At 56.7% G+C, this 17,439-nt stretch overlaps 2 protein-coding genes across 3 annotated transcripts; both read right to left on the bottom strand.

Annotated features, from left to right (window-relative positions):
* On the bottom strand, positions 1,469–8,535 carry SLC35B2 (solute carrier family 35 member B2). Of its 2 annotated transcripts, none has more exons than XM_021389561.1 (4): positions 8,431–8,535; positions 5,591–5,784; positions 4,928–5,088; positions 1,469–3,674 (listed from the first exon to the last, which is right to left on the bottom strand). In XM_021389561.1, the coding sequence occupies exons 2-4, from the start codon at positions 5,766–5,768 to the stop codon at positions 2,736–2,738; spliced, it is 1,278 nt and encodes a 425-aa protein (XP_021245236.1). In that variant the 5' UTR covers positions 5,769–5,784; positions 8,431–8,535; the 3' UTR covers positions 1,469–2,735. The 2 variants fall into 2 exon arrangements, with proteins under 2 accessions (XP_021245236.1, XP_021245237.1); XM_021389562.1 differs by lacking the exon at positions 8,431–8,535 and adding an exon at positions 8,233–8,424.
* NFKBIE (NFKB inhibitor epsilon) lies at positions 9,447–17,433 on the bottom strand. Its single transcript, XM_021389563.1, has 6 exons — positions 17,043–17,433; positions 11,074–11,176; positions 10,570–10,783; positions 10,382–10,470; positions 10,031–10,279; positions 9,447–9,910 (listed from the first exon to the last, which is right to left on the bottom strand). The coding sequence occupies exons 1-6, from the start codon at positions 17,384–17,386 to the stop codon at positions 9,845–9,847; spliced, it is 1,065 nt and encodes a 354-aa protein (XP_021245238.1). The 5' UTR covers positions 17,387–17,433; the 3' UTR covers positions 9,447–9,844.

Genomic DNA, 17,439 nt, shown 5'->3' with positions numbered 1-17,439 from the left:
GAGGGCAGAAAGAAGCAGAAGTGGAAGTAGAACCAAAAGTTGAAGTGGAATGAAAAGGAAGTGGAACCAGAAGTTTAAGCAGAAGGAATTAGAACAAGGCAGAACTGACAGCTAAATTGTAACCGGAAGCAGAAGGGAAATGAAGCGGAAGTGGAATGAAGTGTCAGAGGAAGCAGAATGCAAAGTGGTATTAAGTGGAAACAGAAATGGAAAGAAGCAGAAGAAGGGGAACTCTAAGCAGAAGTATAACCAGAAGTAGAAACAAGTTGAAGCAAAAGTAGAAGTTGAAGGGAGCAGAAGCAGAGGTGGAAGTGGAATGAAGCAGCAGCAGAACTGGGAGAAATGGAAGGAAGCTGAAGGACAGAAGGCAGCTACTATAAGGGCAGATATGGAAGTTGAGGTGGAATTGTAACAGGAAGAAGTAGGAGCAGAATGAAGTGGAAGGCTGCACATGCATAAAATGGAGTGGGCATCTTAGCCAGCATCCATCTTGGAAAGGGGGTAGAGAAAAGCTGAGCCCTGTTTCTAGTTATGCAGTGTGGTACAAAGAAACTTTACCACTCCTTCCCTCTTCGTTCTCCCCCCCCCCCAATAAAAAAAATCCCACCCAAAAAACCCAAACATGCTCTCAGTCTGGCAGCAGACTGAGGGGCAGACATTGGGGGGAATTTGAATTTGTAAATAAAGAGCAGAGGCAAGAGGAAGGATGCAGGGCTGTGAGGTCATGTAGGCACTTTCAAGAGCTTGAAAGTAGGAAAGGCGCTTGAAGGCACTTTGGCTCTCCGCTAGAGAGCCAAATTCAATGAAGCCTGAGCTGTGCTCAGCACATGCTGTTATCCTTGCAGGCTGTTACTGTGCCTAATCAGTCTCTCCTGTAGCCCTCACCTGACTATCCTGTTTCTCTAGCTGAAGGGCAAGGTTCTGTTCCAGACCTTGCTAGGCCCAGAGAGCACAAACATAGAGGAAAGGTTTTTCTCAGTGCCTCAGGGGCACATACAGGACTTGTGGAGCCGGTGTTGGTGCAAACGCACCCCATAAAGGCTGGGCTCCTCTGAGGCCTTGCTCCAGCAGTGGTGGTTCTGGTCACCATTGGCATCATCTCTATCCACCTACCTGTTTGCAGCTACATCCACCTGGCTCCTGGGTTCCCTACATGGTCCCCAAGACCTACTCAGGATTAAGTTGGTAGAGGCTTGCAGGTCCTGATGCGCTCACCAGCAAAAGCAGAGGTCCAAGCAGGGTATGTTCTCCATCTGTGTGTGCAGGGATCATGCGCGGAGGTGCCACAGGGCCTTGGAGCTGTAGGTCCAACCCTGGGTGCAGGCAGAAGTACCCATATTTGGAAAGGACGGATAGCATAGCAAAGCTTTCTAGGGAGACTAGGGAAGGGCTTTGGGAGTTTCTTCCTTCCAGCTATGAGTGAGGGAGATATATGGGGGGGAAAGAAAACAAGCAAACAAAAAACCTATTTACCCCTGGGGTACTATATGCAGCATATTTTTAATTTAATAAAATAAAAAGAAGAGAAAAGTTGCTTTTCAAAAGTACCAAAACTGCTGACTTGTCAGTCAGGTTGTGTTGGGGAGAAAGGGTTAATGGGTACAACCCAGGCTTTGGGGAAGCAGTGGGAGCAGCCTCCACTGCCCCATCCCCTGCTGCCTGGAGGCAGGCACCTGCTCCTCCATCCTCTGCTGCCTGTGGAGAGGGGATGAGGCATGACAGAGGGCTCTGTCCCCTCCTGCAGACCTCCAGGCACTGCGGGGCTCTGGTAAGGCCCCAAGAAAGCTAGGGCTGATGCTTCCAGTTGGCAGGAAAAAAAAAAAAAAGCGGGTATTTGTGCTTCTCTGAATGGCAGCTACAGAGTCCAGAAACTGTGACACCCTCAGGTAATGCTAGGGATTCTGGGCGCTGCAGCCTTTGGCCTGTAACAGCAGTGGATGTAACTGAAAAGCAAGCTAGAACAACTGAGCAAAGCCTTGCGAAATGCATCGGCCAGCCTGTCTCTGCATAAAAATCAGCCTGACTAGGAGGAGCAAAGAAAACTGACTTAGAGCTGGAGTGAGGGACTGACAAACTGAACTGGGAGGTCCTGGCTTTGACTCCAACATGCCCTCCCAGAGCAGATCCCAGGCCTGCAGTAGGACAGGTCCTCTCTGAGCTGTGCCTGTCCTACCTGAAGCACCTCCTGGGAAGGAAGCCTGAGGCTGGACAGGCTGGGAGTTTCTGTCCTGCTCCCCCAAGGCTCAGTTCAGGACTTTGCCTCATACAGAGACATTTCAAAGACAGAGCTAGTGTTTTTCTTGCTCTCTCCTCCTGCTGAGCAATGCAGTAGTGACAGACATGGAGGCACGTCAGCTGGAGGCAAGCTGGTGCCACTGAAAAGAGCTCCCTTGTTCAGTCACTGACCTTAGAGAGAAACCACGACACAGGTGGGGCAGGAGTACCAGCAGTCCCACACTGGTTTACCCCTGCAGCTGTAAGCCCCAAGGCCTGTGCCTTGGCTGGAAGTCTCTCACCTATTAAGGCAAATAGAAAGGTTTGGAGCTGTGGCAGCCCAGAGCGTTCCCTGGGCTTGTTGCAGCCCCTTCCCCAGGAAAAGCAGGTGGAAAAGTGAGTCACTTGTCCAGCCTAACCATGCCCCACCTGGCTCCTCAGTGGGTTCTGACAGATGAAGCAAGCGCCCCCCAGCAGAGGCAGGACAGCAGGCACAGCTCAGAGGCCCTGGCCTCAGCTCCTTAGACCTTTTGTACAGGGGTCTCGCCTGGTGGTAGTTTCTTGCTGCGCTTCTTCATGCGGCTGCGGGCATAGACGCGGAGGAAGAGTGCCATAAAGACAACAGCTACGCCCAGCCCACCCACAACAGTGACGGTGTGCCCGTAGATGAGGCAGGAGAGAAGAATGGCAAAGGCTTGGCGGAGAGTCATGATGATAGTGAAGACGGCTGCCCCAAACTGGTTGATGGTGTAGAAGATGAAGAGCTGGCCGCAGGCAGAGCACACTGACAGCAGCACTGCGTGGGCTGTGAACTCCGAGTGACGAGCCATGAAGTGTACTGATTCTAGCAAAGCACCCTGCTCCAAGAGCGAGCCCACTGTGAAAAGGCAGGAGAAGACATTCACACCGAACATCATCTGCACGGGAGACATCTTGTAGGTGAAGAGGGCATCCTGCCAGTTGGATGTGAAGCTGTCGAAGACAATGTAGCCGGCCAGGAGGACTACACCAGAGAAAGTGGTGACAGTGGACATGTGTCTGTTGGGAGCACTAGAGAGCAGGAACATGCTGACCCCCACAGAGATGAGGGCAGCTGTCAAGTACTCCCAGTACTCGTAACTCTTGTGTGACACCAGCTTACCCATCATCATTACAGGGATTACTTTGGAAGCCTTGGCCAGCACTTGGGTGGGGAAGCTGATGTATTTGAGTGCCTCATACTGGCACCAGCTGCTGAGGATGTTGGAGAGGGAGGCAAAGGAGTACTTGTACATAGCAGCTCCATGGCGTGGCTGCTTAGTCAGGGCACAGTACAGACCAGCCACCGTGAAGGCCAGGATGCGGTTCATAAACACTAGGAACTGGGAGTCCTTGAACTTCTCACCAGGGTCTGTTTCAGTAGCACCATATGTTCTTGTCATCACACGCTCCTGGAGAACACCCCACGTGAGGTAGGAGGCCTGCGAAGCAGGAGGAGCACAGGAAGTTAGGATCCACACCAAGAGCTACAAGCAACCACTGGAAGAAGAGACCCCGGGAGATCCTTGTCTACCCCATCATTGCCTCATCCTCTTCACAGCAGTTCTTCCCTGAGACAGTGGGAGACGAGACCGCTCCTTTTGCAGCCAACCTGCAGAAGCCCACTGTACCTTGTGGTTACACCTAGGAACAACTAGACCCAAACAAAACCAGCCCTGCTCACCTACAGCCCCTTCAGGGAAAGAGAAGCCCACAAAGCAACACCTCAGTGTACAGAAAACACTTGTTTTAAACTGCCTGTTGAACCAGACGGGCAGGATCAGAGAACATTACTGATGTATAGCTCTGGTTTTGGTGCCAGACTCCTGCAGCAGATCCTGGCAGCTTTCCCAATGGCCTCTGCATTGGTTTACACTTCCAGCTCTCCAGGCCCAGTTCTTCCACCCAAATCAATTCTAGTTTCAAACCTAGCAGACAAAATTGTTCTCCAGGGACGATCACTGCTCTGGCTGTCAACTCCGCTACTTAGGCAGGCCTGGTGCTACAGCACTGAGCCTTTGACAAAAGTAACATGGACCTTTCTCTCCCAAGAAACTGAGGCAGAGAGAGATGAAATAATGTGGCGGTGTCCTCACAGCAAGTCTGAATGTGCTGGGATAACAGGCCAGAGTGTGGGCATCTTCTGCTGGCTGCAGGATGTGTGAGTTTTGTATAATAATTATTTCTGGTCCTCACAGAACCAAAAAGCTGCCTTTCCTAATGATGATTAGGCTGCAGCCGAGACTTAAGGAAACTAGAATTAAAAGATCCTCTCTTCTTGTAGCTGAATTCAGTACTTCCCCGGTATCCAAATCCAATCTATCGAGGGCAGTACCTGTCAGCCCCCAGAAAGAGACCCAGAAGAGAGCCCGTGTATTAAGAGGGCTCAAACTACCTGCTGCTCTGATGGGAGCCAGAACAAGAGCAGCCCTAACAATCCTTCTCAGTCTCAGAATTTTCCCTGTCCATGAATGCAAAGGACTGCAATTGGACAGATGAGAGAGGTCCCAATCCAGATGACACTAGAATGGTCCCTCAAAGGTGACACAGCAGCTCTGGTGGACTATCCTAGGGGAGAGGCTGTGTCCCAGCCTCCAACCCTGCCCTGTCAAGGACAGCACTTCAAGGAACTGGCAGTGCAAACTCATTTTCCAGTCCCTCCTCCCTGAGTGTGACACATGCACAGAGCCCCTACCTGTAGACCAGTAGCACAGAAGAGCAGCTTCAAGACCTGTCGGGCTGTAGAGGACTCTGTAGGCTCCGCTCGGGGTGGCAGAGAGCCATCCTCTGGATGTACAGACTTCACCTCAGAGCCGAACACGCATGATTTGATGACAGGGAAGCAAATGCCTCGGCCTGAAGGGAGAAGAGAACACAGAGGCAGAATTAACCACAGCCTGTGTACCACAAGCCACATCAGCCTGAGAGGTGTAGCCTCCCTCCTTACAAACCTTCTCTGTGACTAACAGTCAGTTCATTACACTACATGCAACACCAGATAGAGACTGGAGCCTTTAGGCTCCTGCGGCTAGGAGACAATTCCTGCCCTGTGCAGTCATACTAGCCTACCAGAGTTAAGAGACTGAGACAAATTCTCATATTACTTATGCAGTCATGGATTGGGCTGTCTCAGGCAGACTCTGAACTGTTCAGAGCAGAATTCTGTGTCTACTGATATGGGAGCCTGGGAGAGGTTTGTTTCAGGATAACTCCTAGGGATGGAGACCCATGCCCGGCTCAGGCCTGGTCCAACAAAGCAGAGAAAGAGAACCACCTGTCAGCACTGACTGGAGGGGACAGAAGGGGGCGCTGAAAACTCAAAGGAGGCAGGATATGGGAAGGAAGCTGTTCCCCTTACCTGTCTCCAGGTAATTCCTTCTCTTGAAGTACTGGATGAGGAGGAATCCTGGTATTACAATACTCGCATAGCCAGCAGCATTAATAAAGAAACGGAAGAGCCAGAAGTCCCCCCATGAGTCCTGCAGGGCAGGGGACATTTCTTCACCAGCAGCCATGGCAGGGAGAGCAGCCAGCATGAGGGGAACACAAAATCTGCAGAGACAAAGAGGCAGACGGTAGGCAACCAGCACACAGCCTGCTCCCCCTGCCTACCTGCACTACACACCTCCCAGTTTGCATCGGACCAGCAGGCTGCACCCAGACCCCACCCCAGCAGTGACAGCAATTATCACAAGCTACAGAGCAGGAAAGGCCCTCTGGAGTTTACATTTGCATCTGTTAGCAGTGTTTGCTCTGGCTAAGGAACACGTGGACTTAAAAGCTTGGGCTTCCAGGATTGGAGAGGATGTTTGAACGCTGTTGTAAAGGGCTGGTTTTGACAACGCCTTTGTTCCAAATGCAAGGAGCACCTTGCGCCTCACCTTTTCAGGTTAAACTTCAGCACAGCTAAAAGCAGATTTCTTTCTTCTGAGTGAAGAGACAAAAGGTCATCAAATGGAAAGAGACTCCTACCTAGCAGCCTGCAGCCAGAGCAGCCTTTCTTTCAGAAAAAAGCACTTCAGAGCTTCCCCTCCAACTGCACCAGGTGAGCAGAGGCGAGCCAGGGGGCAGGTGGATGCCAGGCTCGCCCATCTCCCTTCTGGGGCAGCACATAGCCCTGGGGCAGAGCGTGCCAAGGCGTTCCCTGCAGCTCTGAGGAAATTACCAGGGCTCACTCACTTGACAAGGCACAGCCAGAGAGCAAGACTGGGAAGGAACCTTCTAATCAGCTGGCTGGTTGGGTTTCTACTAGCGCTATCTGCAAAGGCATCTGTCGTTCTTCAGCATTAGTCCTGAGGGGTGATCTAGTCAGCTGTATGACAGCTGAAATGCACCTGTAGTTCTTCCCACTGTCCCTCCATTGCACAAGGAAACCCAGGCTAGTGGGCTACACCAAGAACAAGGAGGAATTTGGCACAGACTTCTGCACCCAAGGCCACTGGCATCCTCCTCTCCTGTAGCAGCCTGCTCCAAGGTCAAAACAGCTTTCTGCAGCAGGGGAGGAGGTATCTTTGGTCCATGCTCCATTCCTGCCTCAGTCTTCCCTGCAGAAAAAGCCTCACAGGAGCCAGTGATGGTGCTGTGAGGCTGAGTACAAAAACATGCACCAAATGAAGTGCTGGGCTCCTGTGATGGAAAGGGCCAGAAAAAAATGTTTAACTCCCCCTGCGTAAAACAAGTGAGTCATAGGAATTTAGGCCCTGTGACCTTCCCCCAGTATAATACAGCTGTGATCTCCAATATGCATGAATCTCACAGTCTTGTACCTATAAAGATAGGGTTGTAAAGGCAAAAAACTCCCCTGCCATTTCATGAGCAACAAGCTCTCCCTTCCCACTGCCTTCCTGCCCCCTGGGAAAGGCCTCAGGGGCTTTTCTAATCTTCAGTTGCTGCAGGCAGGCCTCGGAGTCAAACAACTTGACATAAGCCAAGGCTGAACTTCAGCCTTTTGTGACTTACAAGACCCAGAAATTCCCATCCTGGGTAGAAGTGCAAACAGCTTGGAGCGGGTTTCTGTGCCTGCTTCCTATTCCTCTGCTCTCTCCCCATTAGAAAAGAAAGTCTGACATCTCTGCCCCTATCGTCCCCTCCCTCAGACCTCTCTCCTGCCCAGAGGCATTGCAGGCTGCATGGGCGCTGCAGGCTGTAAGGAACAGAGCTCAGCAGAGGCACTTGGGGCTGATGACACCCACGTGCTCCAGGTTTGTATGAGGTAATCCTGGCTGATCGAAGCAGCATTCTTGCCAAGGAGAGGGTGCAGAAAGGCTCTTCGCTTTTACAGATGTCTGATACAAAATGCAAAGTCGGTTGCTACATTCATAGCCACGTGTTCCTTCAACTTGACAGAGACCAAAAGCCTGCCACCTCTGTTCAGGGCTGTTCTCCCACCGGCCCTCCAGCACTGCTGTGGGAGCAGGAGCAGCCCCGCTCTCCCAGAGGAGGATACAGCGGGACAATGGCTTCTCTATGCCTGTGCTAGCAGTTCCCGGACGCCGAGCGCTGATTCAGTGCCGCGGGCTCCACTCTCCCCACCGAGGCTCGGAGGGAACAGGGCCTCCACTGTTACAGGTGGGAAGGGGCCGTGCGGGCGGCAGGCCGAGGCATGAAAGACGCCTCAGAGCGGGACCGCAGCTCGGCTGCAGTTCCCCCGGCTCACGGGGGGCTGCTCTTGGATGCACCGCCCCAGAACCGGGCTAGGCCCCAGCCCCACGCTTAGAGCTCCTGACTCAGCTGTGCTGAGGATTTGGGGCCGAAACGCTGCCCGCCCGCAGCCCAGCGCACCTCCGGCACCGCTCTGCCCAACGGGAAGCCTCGAGTAGAGAGAGCCAGGCCCCGCTTCCGAGCAGGACCTCACTGCAAAGAATCACACGATCGTTAAGGTTGGAATAGTCTTCCAAAATCATCTAGTCCAACCATTTGGTGGCCCATCACCACCTTACCGCTAGCCCACGTCACTCAGTCACACGGCTTCTCCTCTCCGTCCCGGCCCCGGGCACCCACCTCCGCACTCGCGCGGGGGAGACCGCCTCACGCCCCAAAACCGCACGGCTTTTCCGCCCGGGACCGGGGACCCCCGCCGGGAACCGCGAGGAGAAGCGAAGAGCAACCTCCCGGGGCTGCGGGGCCGGTCCCTGCGCGGCGGCTCCATCCGCAGACACCGCACCGCACCGCCCGCTCCGACTTCGGCGCGACACCCACCTGCGGCCCACTCCGGCCCGGCCCGGCCCGGCCCGCTCCCGGCCGGTTCCCCTCAGCTCGCTCCCGGCGGCGGCGGAACTCCCGCCCGGCAGCCCGCAGCGCCGCCCCCACAGCGCACCCTGGCGGCGCGGAGGAGCCGTGCGGGGCAGCGCGGACACACGCGAGGCCGCGGCTGCGCTCAGGACGCGCCGGGCCCCGGCCTCGCTCTGCCAGAGGGAGGAAGGAAAGCGCGGGCCAGCCGCGGCTTCACGTCGGGGCCGTGCTGCGCTGCCCCAGCCCTACAGCACGCGAGGAGGCAAGGCTGGGTGTAGCCACGCAGTAACGGTTTACAACACTCATTAAAAACAAAACAAAACACTTTTATTATTAAAAAAAAAAGGTGTAGATTACTGCCTTTCTCCTCCTGCTCTCACTCGTTCAGGCCTGGCACCACCAGACCACTGTGACACGTTGCTCCCCCCAGCACTGGAGCTGCCCCCAGGGCACCCGGACCTGGCGGGAGCTGCCGTGGCAGTGAGTAGAATATAACTGCTCCGTGGGAGACCAGAGGAGCAAGTGCTGCGTTCTGGCAGCATTCCCTCACATGTGCCTTTGCAAGAAGTGAAGAAGAAAGCTGCGAGCAGCTCTGCAGCATCTTGGTGATTGCACCATCCGGGATTTGCCCCACACAACAGCAGCTGCTCCACGGCAGCAAGTGGGGAATTTCCCTGGCTGGGGTGGGGCCAGCACGCTGGGTGTCTGTTCCCACAGCACTGCTGGGGGCCGGTCCCCCAGCACACTGCATCACGTGCTCCTCACGTCGGAGAGAGGCAGGGAAGGGTTGTGAGGAATGAAGGGATGTGGAGATAACCCTGCCATCGCTTCAGCCTGCGACCACGCAGAACCCAGGGAAGACCCTATGTTTCTAATCAACCTGCCACGCTAGGAGCTGGGTCAGGACCTTCCCATACTTGTTGCAAAAGAGGACATCATGGGGGAGTGGAGTAGGTTGGGTGACACAAGAGCTGGAGCACCTGCAGCCAGAACAAACATTTATTACAGTGAGTGCTAGCTGCTCACCCACACTTGTTCTGATGGTGGCTGAGGTGCCAGAGGATGCTCTGTCCCTGTGCACTGTAATGAGGAGTCCTCTCCTGCTCCATCCCCGGTCAGTGACAGCCTGCAGACCCTGCAGTTCAGGCCTCTGGCAGGGAAGGGAATTCAGTCCCTGTAGCACAGACTCCCCTGGGCACAAATCTTAAAATAAAGCCTCCCCTGTGTAGTGCTCATAGTGCCACATCCTTCTGTCCAGAAAGGCAGCCTGAGGCCCACAAAACTCTTCTGGCAGGGATAACACATGGTTCCACTCCCATTGCAGGCATCAGGGCGACAGCACGGGGCGAGGAGGCCACCTGCGGGCCGACGTGTCCACCGCTCACTCAGAGCACACGACGGGCTTCCCCGAGATCTTCAGGTCATCAAAGGGCAGCAAGGCAAGAAGCTGCAAAAGCCAAGGGTGTGGGGCTGTGAGCATCCCTGTTGTGTCTCTGCCAGCACCCTGCAGCCCTCAACTTCCCTACATGCCAACAGAACTCCCAGCCTCCCCACTGGCCTCACTCACATCATCATTGCCATCAGCCAGGTCCTGGGCTGTCTCATTTTCCATGTTCCTCAGTAGGGTGTCTGCCCCAGAGTGCGAGAGGATGGCGGCAATGGCGGCATCCTTGCGACCCACTGCCAGGTGGAGTGGGGTGCAGCCGTTGTACATCTGGGCATCCACGTAGGCCCCATTGTGCAGCAGGAACTGGACAGCGCTCCGGTTGTGGCACTCCACCGCCATGTGCAGCGGGGTCTTCCCGCTCGTGCCCTCCTGTGGGTGACAAGGACGTGAGTGTGGGTTCCCCCTGCAGCACCCGCACCCTACGGGCAGGGCAGAGAGGTGCAGCCCCACAGCAGCCTCTTCCAGCCTTACCCGAACATCAATGTTGGCACCGCTCTGCAGCAGCAGGGACATCATCTGGATGTTCCCCTTCAAGGTGCTAATGTGCAGACAGGCCAGGCCTGGGGAGAGGAGACAGGATAGAAAGCCAGCGTCAGCGCCATTCCCCCACCAAGCTCCTGGATTTACAGCAGAACCTTCGGGCTGCCCCTGAGTCCCACCTTGCCAGTTCTGGAGCTGCAGGTCCTGGAGGTGCCCAGAGGGCTCAGCTGTGCCCTGCAGCAGCTGTTGGGCACAGCGCAGGCGCTGCTGCTCACAGGCCAGGTGCAGCGGGGTATTGCCATTACGGTCCTGCAGCCCAGGGTTGACTCCTTTGTGGATCAGTGCCTGGACTACGCTGGGCTGCTCCAGATAGACAGCCAGGTGCAGTGGGGTCTGGAGGAGGGAAGCAGAAATTAGGAGGCAGGGGTTCCCTACAGTGCCAGCCCACAACAAGCAGCCTGGTTGCATGGGGTGGGCATCTCTCCACAGCCAGTGCAGAGAGCTGCTCTCCTCCCTCCCAAGGTGTTGCCTTCCCCCTCTTTGGAAAGGGACTGCTCACATGTCCTCATCATGCCCTGCAGAAAGCAGGCAGGCTTCCCTAGGGAAAAGGCTGATGGAGTGGGCACCCAGTAGGGTGGCATCTGCCTGCCTCCTGCCTTCTGCCCATCGCGCTCGCGTCATACCTGGAAAAGGTCATTCTGGATCTCCAGCAGCTCTCTGGGAAGCTGAGCAATGCAGCAGAGTGCCACATCTGGGACACAGTGGATAATAGCCAGGTGAACCAACCTGCACATGGAACGGGGGTGGAAAAGAAGGAAAAATCAGTCCCAAGTGACATGTTCAGTGACAGAGATCCTCCACTGTTGCAGATGAAATAATCTCCCCAACTCCCCCAGCCACCTGTTTTCCCACCAGTTCGCAGCTCCCAACCCTGCCCTCTCCCCAGGGCAGCTCAGCTGCAGGGTGGGACAGAAGCACAGCCTAAGGTCCCCAGGGCAGATCCTTGGGCTGACCACAGAGGATGTGACCCACCTGTCCTCCCTTGGGCCACACTGAATGCTGGGACCTGCACCCAGGCCTCCATCTTGGGGAAGATGGCAGAGCCTAGGAGGCATTTTGCAGATCCCAAGGGCCAGGTCTGGCCACTGAGCAGGAGGTTTGAACTCCAGCAGCTGCCAGGGGAATTCCAGTTTCCCACTGCTGGCTCCACACAATGACACTTCTGGTTTCTCCTGCGCCAAGGCAGGCAGCCAAAACTGGGCAGGAGCCTGGCACCAGTGCAAGATCACCTGCATGGCACAGCCCTTGTGCCAGCCTCTCCTCCAGCCCCCACTTATTTCCTCTTCCCTCTTCCACATCCTTCCCCTTCGGCGCCACTGTGGCAGGGCTGGCATGCAGAGGGATGCCAGAGCTTTCTGAAGAGCTGAGTACCTGGAGACAGCCCCAGTACTCACTGCTGCTGGATGCTCAGGCTGCCCCAGCCTCAGGGTTGATTTCATTCTCAGCCCACCCACCCCCTGCCCTTCCCCTGCCGTGGTGACTGTGCAGGTTTTGCACCGGTCCTCGCTGTCTCAGTGCAGTCAGAACAGAAGTGAGAGCAGCAGCAGTGGGCCCGAGGGGAATTTCCAGCCCAGCACCACCAACCTGCTGCAGCCCGCATGGGTGCAGGGTAAAGGAGCAGGACATCTCTCGAAGGCTGGAGGGAGGCAGGAGGGGCTGCAGGAAGGCTGCACAGCCTGAGCAACCCCACAGAGCTGCTTCTTCTGTGGATCGAGCCAGTACTCGGCACCCCAGGCACCCTCAGCCAAGCACCATTTTCGGCAGTGAAACAAGCAAGTTCCCCTTTGCCCTGCTGCCTGCGGAAAAGCTGCGTCCTTGGGGAAGCCCTGGGTCATGCTGCTGCAGGGAATTCCCCGCTGGAAGCAGAGCCACCCACATTTTGCCTCCATGAGGCTGCTGGGTGCCCCTCGCTGCTGATGCTCTGGGGCAGGGCTGGGGATGCAGCAGGACCAGACACAGAAATACGGCAGTGGCAAATCCGCCCCTGCCTTCAGCTGCTTCCCACGGCTCTCAGGCCTGGCAGTGGGCAGGGAGATGCCCCAATAGATTTGCAGCAGGTCGAGGCTGCACTTTGAGGTGGCCTTTGCCTGCTGCCAGGGACAGCCCCTGCCTCTCCACGCCCGCTCCCACGTGCTGAGGAGATGGCAGGATGTGCCGCTCTCAGGTATGGCGCAGATAAGCGCGTGCAGCCCGGGGACTTTCCGAAGCAATTTGGGTTGAACTTTAAACCTCTGCCGCTTTCACTTTCCAGAGCCAAACTTGGCTCCCAGGGGAGAGAGCTGCTCCCAGCTAGGGTGAGCTGGGGGTGGCACCTTGGAATGCCCCGTGCCCCATAGCATGGGGACAGGTGTGACAATCACAGGGGGACATGGAAAGCCCACCCTCTGCCAGCATCTTCCTCGCCCTGGGCAGGGGGCTTTGCAGCTCAGCATGTTTGGATATCCACGCTGCAGGAGTTGCACAACCAGAGCCCCTTCCTACCAGTCAGAGATCAGGCTTTCCCTCGAAGCTGCTTCGAAGGATTGCTTTTTTCCTCCCACCCCTCTCTTCCTTCTCCACCCAGGCACAGCCCCCTCCCCTGCTTTCATTTCTGCATTTGCTCCCCTCTTTCCTCATTGCCAGGCCTCAGCTTCCTGAAATGGCTGCAGAGGTGGCGAGCTGCTGGGGAATGGCACTGCAGCCACTGGGGCTCGATGAGCCCACTGGGAGTACCTGAGCAGCACCTTTATGCACAGAGAGCTGGGCAACCAGGAAGCATCTCCTGCTAAGCTGGGAAATCTGCTGTGCCCAGGAGACCCCAGGTGCAGGCTTTGTGCAGATTGCTGTTTTTTTCTGGCCACAGCCAAAAGCTATCCTATCTAGGATGGCACGCAGCAAAGCTACCACCCTGGGCGCAGGGAAGGAGATGTGCCCACGTGCTGCCAGGCGGAACGTGTCCTGGCCTGAGGATGCTGCAAGCAGAGACACAGGAACAGGGTATGGTGACACCCAGCTTTGACACAAGGAGTGTTCCACCAGTCCTCTGGATAACCTTTGCCATCTCTCTAGAACAGGGGCTGTCCGTGCAGATCCTTCCATCCATGGAGCATGACACCTTATCCTCAGAGCAGCCTCTCCATCACCAACTCACCCTAGAAGTATCCAGAACAAGGGACCAGGCATTCAGAGGAATTCACCCCAACACATTTTGGTCCCTCTCCAGATAGGCTCAATAGGAATGCTTTGCTCCTGGCTCCTTGTTTTGTCCGAGCAGAGGAGGAGGAAATCGTGTACATAATTTGCACAAGAGAAGCTTGTTACCAGGAGGAAATGGCATCAGCAGCGACACAGAGGAGCGTGAGCACGGAGGAAAAGAGAGGGGGAATTCCACACTTACGCTGCTGCCCTGCTCCAGCCCTTCAACCTGCACTGCTAACCGCTTCCTCACACACCAGCCCCAACCCCTGTCAGGCAGCACGGCACTGTCCTACACTGCAGCCCACTGCTGTGCAGCTCTGTGCCTCCCCACAAGCAGAGGTGGTTCTGCCCTGCACTGACATCAGGTGCGCTCAGCCTGTCTGCCTGCAGAATGGGGCTCTACCCTCCTCCAGCATCCCTGCATGGAGGGAGTGAGCCAGAAGCAAGACAGCCTGTCCCAGGAGTGTGGAAATCATTTCAAACCCCAAAAGGCCCACTGGCCATGGCAATGCCATTTTGCTCATCGGGAGGCAAGTCAATTCTCCTAGTTCCCATGCATACAGAGATAGCCTCCCTTCAGAACAGTCTCTTGCTTGCAGACAGTGGCTGGACCTTGCCAGAACCTGTAAAGAGCCATCGCTTACAGTCTGGCACACACAACGCACTGCCACTGGCTGCTCTCTAGATGAGGTACCAGCCCTGGGGCTCAGCTCCACTACCCACACACCGGGGGGATTCCCATTCCTGGGGCGCGGGGCCACCCCATACATTGCCCAGCTCAGACCCCATCCTTCATGGTCACATCTGCCTCCTCTCTTATCCACACTGAATGCAAAACACCCAAACAACCCAGAACCGGCAGAAATCAAAGCTTCCATCATTAACCCAGCTGAGCTCATGCCTCCCAAGTGGCAGCTAAGCAATGACTGAAAGCCCTCCCTGCCCTTGCACTGCCCGGCATCAGGCTCCTCCTGGCCAGCATGTGGAAATTTCCAGCCCTTTTTCCTTCTGTTGCGTCCTGAAGTTCCCTGCATCTCTCACTGGCTCCGGGGTAAACCTAAGCATGCGGAAAGTCTGAAAACACTTCCCTGAGGCCAGACTGAAGCCATGAGAACAGGGAAAAACCTCTCACTGGCACTGTCTTGAGAGGCAGGGCTCCCTAGCATATGGGCAGACATCTCTAGAGCAGGGCCACGTGAGATGGGGGAGTTAAGATGGCCACATATTGCTGAGTGCCTAAGAGCAGCTCCTAGCCCCGCAGGATGGCCTCACACCCAACAGCTACCCAAGCAGGCAGGGGCTGGGTGGGAAGGCCCTTCTGCTCCACAGTCATGCGGAGCCCAGAGCATCACCACCCGTGGGACCCATATTTACCCATGAGCAGTCCCCTAGCCCTCGCAAATGCACCTCGGCCCACAGCTCACTGGCACATGATTTCTTATCAGCAGATGGGGCAGCACGCATCACCGGTAGAAGGAGGAAGTTGGGTTTCCTCCGCATCTCTCCTTCCCTGAGCAACTCCAGCTCTGTCTCTTCAAGCTGGTAGGGGCTTCCATAAATCCAAGCAAGTGAGGAGATTTTCCATCCCGCCCCATCCCACCTCACAGGAGCCGGTCCTACGCCCACTCCTTTCCCAGGACGTCGGCCTTACACATCTGTCTGGCAAGGCTGGGAGGGAGGGGGTTTCCTCGGCGGCTCCTGACAAAGGCTGTGCTTGTTTAGAAGCCAGGGCACAACGCTGGAGCCGCCTGCATGGAGCTCACCATCCCTGCAACTGGAAAGCCCCTCTCTCAGCTTCCACGCAGAGCGGTCCCATCGGAATCCCATCTAGCAGAACAGGAGCTGGGTTGAAAGAAAGAGACGGATGCTTGGAGGAGACCGCCTGGAAGTGCAGAAGCAGCACATCTCTATGCCTGACATGGAACAAGCGGGAGGCATACTGCTGCCCTAAGTGCAGGGCCCTGCCTTCGCCTGCCGTGGCAGCTCTGGGAGCCATGTGGCCCATTGCCACAGCCCCGACTTCCCCAGGACAGCAGGGGAAGGACTGCGGAGGAGGTCAGGGGGGGCTGAGGCTTTTACAAATGATTCTTGGAAGGTGGCTGCTCGCATTGAGGCACCCACGCGTCTCAGCGGCCTGCACCCCACGCCTCTCTGTTAGCCAACTTCCTTCCTACGCCAGCAGCCCCTTGCCTTGGAGGAACCTCAGCCCTACACCCCAGCAGTGCTCTGCAAGGAGCTACCGGCTCCATGCCCCAATTTGCATTGAGCAGAGCGCTGGATGCTCAGCACTGCTAAATATAAATGCTGCCCACCTCCGCTGCAGGGTCAGGAGGAGAGACAGGAATAGAAAACGCAGAAGTCCACAGCTCAGCCATGCTGACCTCAAGAATACATTTCCTTCCCAGCATCAGGAGCAGGCTCAGGGGGCCCTGTGCCAGCACCCCCAGCCCCAGCCTGCAGCAGGCTCCCCCCTTGCTCCGCAGAGATTTCCTGTTCTGAACTGCATCGTAACTGAGAGAAAGCAGGAGAGTGGCTGCAGCCACTGGGAGAGCTCAGTGAGAGTAACTCAAGGCAGGAGATGCCGAGGCACCGCCAATTAATGCTTCCCGAGTTAATGACCTGCTTGCATTAGGTTCTGGCCAAGCAAGTCAGGCGAGCAATGGGCTCAGCTGCCCTACAAGACAGACTCGAACGGCACATGCATCTCCAAGCAGCTGCACCCATCGACTGCCTTCCTGCAGCGCTGTTTCCCCTGGCCTGCCCTGATGCTCCCCACCGGCACATTGGCTGTAACACTATGGCCAGGGGCGCGGGAGCAGCAAGCAGCCAGCCCCACTTGCTGCCAGACCTGCCACAAATCCTCAGCAAAGATCCCACGTTAATGAGCTAATTAGTAGCCGTGCAGGCTCCCTCCTTAGCAGGAAGTAAACACTGGGACTGGCTCCCGTACCTCCTGCAGTCCCGGGAGCTGGTAGCTCTGCCTCCCCACAGCTCCTTCTCCAGCCGCTGCTCAGCCACTATTAAGTCATTGCCTTGCTCGTATCAGTGCCCTTTGGTTTCTCTTCCTCCTGCCCTGCTACTTAGCATTAAGCACCAGCCTGGGCCTGGGGCGAAGCTGTGAGCACGCTACGCTCACATCGTGTGTGTTTGTGATGAAAACCCTCCGCGGAGGGACGCGATGAGCTGAACGCAGCTACTAGCGGCCAAACCGTGTTACCCCGGAGCGATGCCTCTGCCCCTGGGAAAGCTCTGCGGGCGTGGAAAGCCCCCTGTCCTGCCAGGAGCTGGGCCTCCCTGTCCCACAGGCACCAAGCATCCTTGCGGCTCCCGGGTCGTTCCCCTAGAGCAGATCCAGCCCGCCGCGCGTCCCAGGGCCGCGGGCTGGAAGGGGAGGGCAGGAGCCGCGCTCACTTACGTGTCACCGTCCTCCGAGACGTAGGTGAGGGCCTCCAGTTGCCGCCGGTTCGGCCCGTCGGGCGGTGGCGGTGGTTCGGCGGACGGCAGCGCCTCGGGGAGGGCGCCGGAGCCGTAGCTGGAGTCCAGGCGCTCCTCGGAGGGGGTCGGCGGCTCGCAGGTGGCCGGGCTCTCTCCTGCGGGGATCGGAGATTCCTCGGCGGGGGTCGGCGGCTCGGTGAGGGTCGGGGTGTCGGCGGGGGCCGAGTGGTCCCGCCCGCCCGGCAGCGAGCGCAAGGACTCGATGCCGGAATCGCACTGCCCGTCTTCGCCCTCCCAGCACTCGCCGCCCGCCGGCCGCGCCATCCCGCCGCGCTCAGCACCCGCCGCCCTCCCGTCCCGGCCCCAGCCCCAGCCCC

Source organism: Numida meleagris, chromosome 3 (assembly GCF_002078875.1).
Source record: "Numida meleagris isolate 19003 breed g44 Domestic line chromosome 3, NumMel1.0, whole genome shotgun sequence".
Lineage (NCBI taxonomy): Eukaryota > Metazoa > Chordata > Aves > Galliformes > Numididae > Numida > Numida meleagris.
Note: the sequence above shows the minus strand (reverse complement) of the source record. Positions and strands in the feature narration are given on the sequence as shown.

Coding starts and splice junctions, on each gene's coding strand:
- SLC35B2 (XM_021389561.1), bottom strand. CDS start 5,768: ATGCTGGCTGCTCTCCCTGCCATGGCTGCTGGTGAAGAAATGTCCCCT. Junction 5,089..5,590: donor AAGGAATTACCTGGAGACAG/GTAAGGGGAACA, acceptor TTCTCCCTTCAG/GCCGAGGCATTTGCTTCCCT. Junction 3,675..4,927: donor TCTGTGCTACTGGTCTACAG/GTAGGGGCTCTG, acceptor CCTGCTTCGCAG/GCCTCCTACCTCACGTGGGG.
- NFKBIE (XM_021389563.1), bottom strand. CDS start 17,386: ATGGCGCGGCCGGCGGGCGGCGAGTGCTGGGAGGGCGAAGACGGGCAG. Junction 10,784..11,073: donor TCCAGAATGACCTTTTCCAG/GTATGACGCGAG, acceptor TCCCTCCTCCAG/ACCCCACTGCACCTGGCTGT. Junction 9,911..10,030: donor TGGCTGATGGCAATGATGAT/GTGAGTGAGGCC, acceptor TGGCTTTTGCAG/CTTCTTGCCTTGCTGCCCTT.